At 37.4% G+C, this 9,520-nt stretch overlaps 1 protein-coding gene across 2 annotated transcripts in view; it reads right to left on the reverse strand.

Annotated features, from left to right (window-relative positions):
- LOC106883019 (platelet-activating factor acetylhydrolase) overlaps positions 1–9,520 on the reverse strand; it is a 50,354-nt gene that overhangs the window by 13,990 nt on the left and 26,844 nt on the right. For both annotated transcript variants that reach the window (XM_052967293.1, XM_052967294.1), the window contains exons 4-6: positions 7,634–7,805; positions 6,784–6,946; positions 2,518–2,631 (exon numbers count right to left, since the gene is read on the reverse strand). In XM_052967293.1, the coding sequence (XP_052823253.1) occupies positions 2,518–2,631; positions 6,784–6,946; positions 7,634–7,805 (449 nt within the window). The remainder of the gene's footprint in view (positions 1–2,517; positions 2,632–6,783; positions 6,947–7,633; positions 7,806–9,520) is intronic.

Genomic DNA, 9,520 nt, shown 5'->3' on the forward strand with positions numbered 1-9,520 from the left:
CACTGTCCTGTTCTTGTTAAAACTTTCACCCTCCACAAAAAATTCCAAATTTTATTTAATTTGCTTTGCGGGAAGGACTGTTCCAACGAAGTCGCGTATTGTCCTTGCCTTCGAAACGCGGAGTAGATGGAACAGGGACAACTGACGAAGGGGTATACTCTTTATGCTGCATGTCTCGTTTCTCTGTTTGTATTTTTCGTTGTTCGTAAAAAGTTCGTTTTCTGTTTTCGTTTTTATGTTTTCGTTTCTCATTGTGTTTAACTTTTATTTTTATGTCTTGTACCCATATATGCATGTCTGTATACATATAGATGTAGATATGTACATATATGTATGGATATATGCATATATTTATATATTATTTATATCATTATATGATCGAACGCCATGCATCCTTTTCCAAGTATATATATATATATATGTATAGCATTTTTCAATGGCCAAATAACTGAAGAGATGGCAGCGTGGGTTTCCGCCCCGACATCTGAAACTCGGAGTTTTATCATGGCTACTGAATAATTGTCACATATTATTTACAGATATATATATATGTATATATATATATATATATATATGTATGTATGAATGTAAGTCCAGTAGTTACTTCGGAATTGATTCATTTTGTTTTACTTCAATATCCTCATTTTAGTCATTTAGCTGCACTTAGGTCAAGTTTCTTACCATTGTAACGCTTTGTAGCTTTAAAAAAGTTCAACTAAAAGATGCTAGGTACTTTATGTAGAACGAACATCTTAATTCAGACAGTGCTGCTAGCTTGTCTTTTTATTGGCTTATTAGGTCCCTACCTATTGATGCTTAATATAAACATAAAAAGTAAAATTAAGAATGAACTTACGATTGATAAATATGTTAAAAATATAGTTGTTTGTAAATGTGTGATGTTGAAAACAAATCGCAACTTCATAAACCACTCTTGCGGACTATGTCCTTAATGAACAGATGTTATGGCTGCTGTAACAGCCCAGAATACACCCCTGCCCAGACTATACCCCATGCTTGTAGACAAATAACACAGATGTACCTCATTTATAAAAGGTGCTTCAGAACATATATAAAATTTGATATCAACCAATGAAGAATTAAAAGTTACATGTAAATTTCGATTTAAACATAGCAAGTCAGAATTATCAAATGCAAATCTTCAATGTACAAAAATAAACCCAATGTATAGGTAGATTGGAAAAAAAATTGATGACTTGTGCATACTGTGCAGCACACCTGTACTATGAGTCATAGAATAGACTCACAAATGTGGCCATTCGTGTTGGATTTATATTGGTACATTTGAAAGTATTTTGCATTTGATAATTCTAAATTGTTATGTTTAAATCAAAATTTACATGTAACTTTTAATTCTTCATTGAGTGATATCAAATTTTATATATGTTCTGAGGCAACTTTATAAGTGAAGTACATCTGTATTATTTGTCTGCAAGTATGGAGTATAGTCTGGACAGGCATATATTCTGGCCTGGTTGTCTGGAGGGGGTATAGTCTGGGCTAGCTCAGACTAGCCTCAGGTATAGTCTGGGCAGGGGTATATTCTAGGCTGCTACACTGCCAATTTTCAATCCTGTTTAGACTTGTTGTACCCATATCCCTGCACCAATCGATAAAGTCGCAGAGAGATGCCTGCATTCAAGTATGTGCGTACACACCCTGCGTGTGTCACGATGTGTCGCCTCATGCATTCTATCTGTAAGGTTCTTTTTTAACACGTAAATTAGGGGTTCTATGTAGTGCATGCATGTTCAATGGTTCCAGTTTTAACTAAAACCAGGAAACCTAGGGTTTTGAACATTAAAAATCTGAAAATTGGCGGCCCCTTCATGGGCCCCTAAAATCACTTTGCGGACCCCAGTTTGGGAACCAAGGCTCTAGACTCTTACGACAATTGAAAAAGAATAAGAAACAAAAATTAAATGTAGATTGTAACAACAAAGACTACTGATGGATTGTAAGAGTTGTTAGAATGTTCAACAAAATGTCATGCACCATTTAGTCCAGGGCCTTACATTTGAAGCTCAAATCCCACCAAGGTCAACTTTGCCTTTCATTCATTGAAGGCCAATAAAATAAAGTACCAGTCATGTACTTTATTGTTATGCACAATACCCCCACTCTGCCCTCCTACTCTCAAAGTTGCTGGCTTTGTACCTCAATTAGAAATAAATTTTTCTACTATAGGCACAAGGCCTGAAACTGTGGGGGTGGGTTAATTGATTGCATTGACCTCAGTGCTCAACTGGTATTTATTTTATCAATCCTGAAAGGATGGAAGGCAGAGTAGACTTTGGTGGAATTTGAACTTAGAATGTAAAGTCAAAAGAAAAGTCACTACACATTTTGTCTAGCATACTAATGTTTCTGCCAGCATTATCCAATGTTTTACAGCTAAAAATCAAATTTACAAATGATGCAGTGATGTACAATGACATTTATTGCAACAATTAAAAATCTAATTTAATTGAATAAATAAAAATGAAGTAGCATTACCTTGAAAAGGTCAGAACTCATATTAGTGTCAAGAAGGTTAGAAATTGTTTCCCCATTATTGAGTTTGTGAAGGAGCTCTAGTGCTTGGATACATTCTTGTTGTCTGATTTTAACCTGAAATTAAGTCAAAAGGGAAATGGTATTAATATATTTACCATGAAATTACAAGGGAACGGTTGCTGAACTACAGACAATACTGGCTGTAAGTTCACAGGCATTGTTTCAAGTGAAGTTAAGCCAAAAATCTGTTGTTGCAACTGATGGGGTTCAAGTAAGCTGACTAATTTGGTTTCAGGAAAGGCCATTCTAGCTGAGAGCAATAAGAGAGATAAAGCAATTGAGAATATGAAGACAGAAAACCTCTGGTCCATCAAGAATTACCATTGAGATGCTTAGAATATCTGGCGGAGTGAGATATGGTCTAGTCACCTGTATAATTAAGCAGGTTGTACAGGAAGGTATCATATCTAAATGACTGGAGTAGCAACATTATAATCAACTGTTACAAGGTGAAGGAGATGCCTTAGAGAGAAGTAATTACAGAGATTTCAAAATGCTGGGTCAGGTCATGAAAGTTACTGAAAAGGTTATAGTTCAACTATAACCCTTTCAGAAAAATTGTGTAAGAGGAATTGGATATAGCATGCAAAAGAGAAGACTGACCTGATATGGTCATGAGAAGAGTATGGATGAGAACAGCTGTATAAAGAAATGCTGATTGTTAAATGTGGCTGGAGCCTGTGGAAGAAGGAGACCAAGAAGACGTGAGACATAGTTGTGAAGACTGACTTCAGGATGTTAAACTTCATGGAAGAATGACAAAGGACTGAGAATATGAAGACAGAAAACCTCTGGTCCATCAAGAATTACCATTGAGATGCTTAGAATATCTGGCGGAGTGAGATATGGTCTAGTCACCTGTATAATTAAGCAGGTTATACAGGAAGGTATCATATCTAAATGACTGGAGTAGCAACATTATAATCAACTGTTACAAGGTGAAGGAGATGCCTTAGAGAGAAGTAATTACAGAGATTTCAAAATGCTGGGTCAGGTCATGAAAGTTACTGAAAAGGTTATAGTTCAACATTGTTCCCGAGAAGACCCAAATGTCTCAGCAGAAAATGAGATCTGAAAAGTTTATCATTAATGTCTCTGCCTCTGCACCCAATCTATTCTCTGTCAAGTTTTCTCCATAACTCACCTTCCTAACACTGATCTCTCCGTCACTCTTCTAACACCAGCACCATTTACTCAACCACTGTAATTATATGAGAACAGAACTGCCCATATTTCAACTACCTTCCTTTTGTGCTACCAGTTATCCCTCTCCTTGGAACCACTTCCTTTATTAGCCATCCTGTATTCTCAATACCATCCCCTGCCACTTTATTTTCCAGCAAACATTCCTTTTCCTCTGAACACCCTCATATCTGCCATCATCGCTCATCTGTTGCTTTAACAAATCAGCTAAACCACCAGTTTGAACTATGGTCCTTTACTTCTTGACCATGTAAAGATGGAAGGCAAAGCTGGCTGAAAATTACACCATCACGACACCATCACAAAAATTTCTACAGCCAATAAAGTTGTAATTTTTTTCTATCAATTATTAGCTTCAAATGTTTTTCATATTTACATCAACACTATGTTTTAATTGGTTTGATCTCTGTTGTTATAAAGTGTCATAATTCTGGATATATATATATATATATTGCCAGACTGGATATAAACTAAGGATGGTGATGCTTTAGATAGAAATAACTATAGGGATATCAAATTGCTGGATCAAGTGATGAAGGCCACGGAGAGGGTTACAGCCCAACTAATTAGGGAGAGAGTTAGCCTAGAAGAGATGCAGTTTGGTTTTGTGCCAGATAGAAGCACTGCTGATGCTATATTTCTGGTAAGGCAACTTCAGGAGAAATACCTAGCCAAAGATAAACCTCTGTACTTGGCTTTTGTTGACTTGGAGAAAGCCTTTTACAGGGTCCTCCCGATCCCTTATCTGGTAGGCAATGTGGAAACTAGGTATAGACGAGTGGTTAGTCAGAGCTGTACAGACCCTATACAGGGATGCTGTCAGTAAGGTGAGGGTCAGCAATGAGTATAGTGAAGAATTCCGGGTAGAAGTAGGGGTTCACCAAGGATCAGTCCTCAGCCCCCTCTTCTTCATCATAGTCCTCCAGGCAATAACAGAGGAATTCAAGACAGGCTGCCCCTGGAAGCTCCTCTATGCTGATGACCTTGCTCTCATAGCTGAATCACTCCCAGAATTAGAGAAAAAATCTCGGGTGTGGAAGCAAGGTCTAGAATCGAAGGGCCTTAGAGTCAATGTAGCAAAAACCAAAGTCCTAGTAAGTAGGAAGGTGGGCAAATCACAAACCCCTTCAGGTAGATGGCCCTGTTCGATCTGAAGAAGAAGTGTAGGTAGAAACTCCATAAGATGTACCCAGTGTAAGCTATGGACACATAAGAGGTGCAGCAATATCAAAGGAAGGTTAACCAGGATGATAGTTTTTGTGTGCAGCAGATGCACAAAGGCAATAAACACCGAAGATGTTCAGAAAACAGATTCCATCACATGCCTGGAGGAGAAACTAGTTTATAGCTTCTGCTACCTAGGTGACCAAGTCTGAAGTGGGAGTGGATGCTCTGAGAGCATTGCCACTAGAATAAGAATAGCCTAGGCAATGTTCAGAAAGCTCCTACCTCTGATGTTAACAAACGGCCTCTTGCTCAGAGTGAAAGGTAGCCTGTATGATGCATGTGTGCGAACAACCATGCTACACAGCAGTGAAACATAGGCCATGACTGTTGAGGACATACATAGGTTTGAAAGAAATGAAGGTAGTATGATCTGCTGGATGTGTAATGTCAGTGTACACACACGACAGAGTGTAAGCGCCCTGAGAGAAATGTTGGACATAAGAAGCATCACATGTGGGGTGTAAAAGAGATGACTGCACTGGTATAGTCATGTGCTACGTATGGATGAGGAGAGCTGTGTGAAGAAGTGTCACACCCTAACAATGGAAGGAACCCGTGGAAAAGGGAGACCCAGGAAGACATGGGATGAGGTGGTGAAGCATGACCTTCAAACATTAGGCCTCACAGAGGCAATGATAAGAGACCAAGACCTTTGGTGATACACTGTAATTGAGAAGACCCAACAAGTAAAGTGAGATCACAGCCGTAGCCTATACGTATCACATAACCAGCCCATTTAAAAGTACCCTCGAATCATTGGGCAATACGCTGTGCTTGAGAAGACCTATTGAGTCAAGTAAAATCAAAAATCAAAATCAAATCAAGATAGAAATCAAAATGGAAATTGTAGTTGTGGCCATGCTGGTGGCACGTAATAAGCACCATTCAAGTGTGGGTCAATGCCAGTGCTGCCTGACTGGCTCCTGTGCCGGTGGCACGTAAAGAACACCCACTACACTCTCGGAGTGGTTGGCGTTAGGAAGGGCATCCAGCTGTAGAAATCTTGCCAGTTCAGATTGGAGCCTGGCGCAGCCTACTGGCTTGCCAGTCCCCAGTCAAACCGTCCAACCCATGCCAGCATAGAAAATGGACGTTAAACGATGGTGGTGGTGATGATGAACTGTACTGCATCAGAGGAGAACATTAGTATTACTCATAACTTAGAAATAAAGGCTTCTAATTTGTGTTCAGTCAGTAGACATCTTTCAATGAGACATCTTATGGTAATTAATCATCAAATGTAATTAAAATGTAGTGTAGATGCAAATATGGAAAACATTTATATATTTAAAGATTAGTTAAATTAGTCCATGTAATTATAATCTTATCTGGATTACTTAGGCATTTAAGCTATGGACAAATATGAACTATCTATATTTTTTCCTACTAGGACAACCTGAGTACGAACTAAACCTTTGTACAACAATCTTGTATAACATTGATATTATTGTAGGATATTGTGTTTTTATACACTTACATACTTACAATATTATATGACTCAACATAAAAGTTACTTGATTAATGCTGTTTAGTTTGTCTACAAAGGAGAAACTTGATTATTCATTTGAACGGTGTCTTTAGAAGTAAAGGAAAATTTGTGGTTATGGCATTATGTGGACAAATATTTTACTATGGAACTTATTACTGGAGTGGAATAACTACCTTACCAGCCTTAAAATTATATTGTTTAAATACCTCACTGTCCCCATTACTATATTAAATACATTATTGGTCCCATTATTAATACTGTTTAATGGTTTAGATCTGAAATCTTACCTGTTTATTTCTCAAAACAAAATCATCTCTGTTGTGTTGTTCATACATCTTCCATTCTTCTTCGAAAACACGACCAATACTGTCAGATTTATCAATGTTACTACCTTCTTCATCAAACAGACTGCATTCATTTAGGTAATAGGTTGCAGAGGCTGAGCCATCTCTGTGAGATATGGAAAAAAATATATGCAGATGTAATGTGCTCAATATATACATTTGCAGATAATGGAAACTCTAAATGATTGCTAACCCTACATGATATAGTAGCCAAATTTTCTTCAAACCGCAAACTAGCATCTTAAATAAAGAAACAGCACATTAGCATGTTAAATAAGGAAACAACCCTAGATACTTATAAATAAATGAGATAGTTATGGTCAGGATGACTGATCCTAGGTCTGGTGGGAAAAGTCTTAGAGTTAAACAACAATAGCTACACACAATATATACAACAACTAATGTTGGTGGCTACACACTGCATATACACCTAGTATAAACCAGGGATTACAGACAGTATACTCAACAAGTGTATACCAGTGATTACAGGTCCCACCACTTTGTTTGACCTTTGGTATATTTAGAAGAGTTTACTCAGCTGCAAATATCCAGTGAAGATATTGATTGCCTCCTGGTAAACATTTAACCAGAGATCTCAATAGTGTCATAAGTCTGCATGAGCAGCAATGTTCAGGATTACAGAGCAACATTAAGAACTACAATTACAATGAATCCATGGGACATGAGATCCAAATTGAAGCGTTACCAATACATCAGTTAATCCATGGAATACGAGATCCAAACTGAAATGGTACCAACACCTCAGTGAATCTGATTAAACTGGTAATATTACCTGTGCTCCACTGCCACAACAATGAATCCATGGGATGCGAGATCAATGCAAATAGTGGAGTAGGTTGTACGCATACCTCCAAGGCCATGGGAGAATATGACAACAGGAAATTTGTTAATATTGTCATCAGAAAATACTGGAGACATCCACAGCACTGGAATGAGGACATTACCTGAAACAAAATGAAAATAAAGAGAACAATCAGTTCTTTTAGTAAATACTTATTATCTACCCCATATTCTTTTTTGCCATATATATATCTGTGTGTATGTGTGTAAATATATATATATATATATAATAATATAGATTTAATCAAAAGATTAAATGTGGAACTTAAAATGTTTGAGGCACCAGAATTTGGTAGGGTAAAAACCAAAAACAAAATCAAGAGATTCGGTGAATAAAATTTGAAGAATAGCAACAAAAATTCAATAGGTTATAGTAGTACATACGTTTCGTACAAACTTCATATATTCATGTAGTGAGAACACTACATAAAATGTGCAATGAAAATGTAATGAATAAATGAAGTTTGTACGAAACGTATGTACTGCTATAACCTATTGAATTTTTGTTGCTTTTCTTCAAATTATATATATATATATATATATAAAATGAAACAAAAACGCAATAGAGGACAATAAAACATTCGGAGAGATAGACAATATAAAGGTGGACAGAAGAAACAACAATTAGAAGCTCAGGAAAAGACAGGTCATTTGTGGCCTTTTTTCATCAGCCAAGGTAACCAGAAGTCCTTACAGTTTCAGGCAGCTACACTCAATCTGGTTGCCCCCCACCCCAAAGTCTAAGCTAAGTGCATTAGATTTTTTAGTAAGAAAGCTAGTGAATGTGTACGGCAACAGAGACAAAAAACAGCAAACATGGTACACAATTACAAATACAAACATCAAGAATATAACAACAGGTGTCTTTCGACTAAGAACGAATCAAATTGAGCTGGGGTGTATGAAGTGAAAGCCTAAAGGCAGGAACATAGGAGATGGACATTAGAGGTGTTGGCGGTCGGCAGTCAGGCCAAGAAAGAAAGATCATGGCTGGCTGGACACCGGTCATGTGGAAGGAAAGAGGGGTGTATGTATGTGTATATATATATAGATATATATGTATATATATGTATATATAAATATATACACATGAATATATAAATATATATATGCTAGCAGTATAACCCGACCTCGTCCGGGTGTGACTTATTACGCCATCTACGATAAGTTTTGCTAGGTGAAAATCAACTAAAAAAGAAAGCCTTACAACGAAAAAACCCTTATGATGTAAATATGTTCATAATTCAAAAGACATTGAAATTAATAGGGAAAGTCTGAAGGCTGTTTTGCGTAACATTATTAAGCGTACGTAAATTTCATCCATCTAATTGGCTATAGAAATGCTTGTGCAAAACAACTTTTTGCGCTGCCCTGATTATACATAGCAGGGTAATCCCTTTTAGCAGGAGCTAGGATGGCAATTTGTGATGAAGCAGTTTTGCCAGAATTCTATCAGATTGGGCAGAAGATGTTGATGCACCATTTTGCATTATGTTCAAAGTAGCTACTGGAATGTGGTGAATTGCTGCAGTCTGTTGCTGTCATTTTAAACCGATTGGTTTCTTTCCCCAGCAAACTCTCACATAGCAGGGTAGCTAAGGAAAGCTAAGAAAAGGGGGAGATAACAAAGAAATGGTGAACCCAAGACGAGAGAATGCTGGTGATCTTAACGTATGCATGTGTGCATGTAGGTGTGAAAGTGTGAAAATGTGGGGAAGGGAATTGGTCAGTGCTAGTGTGTGCATGGTGGTGTGTTGTGAAGTGATGTGTTGTGTGATATGGGGTAGCTTGGTGTGATGTGAGGGTGTTGGGAGGTGGG

The sequence above is a fragment of the Octopus bimaculoides genome, chromosome 4, assembly GCF_001194135.2.
Source record: "Octopus bimaculoides isolate UCB-OBI-ISO-001 chromosome 4, ASM119413v2, whole genome shotgun sequence".
In the NCBI taxonomy this organism is placed as follows: Eukaryota; Metazoa; Mollusca; class Cephalopoda; order Octopoda; family Octopodidae; genus Octopus; species Octopus bimaculoides.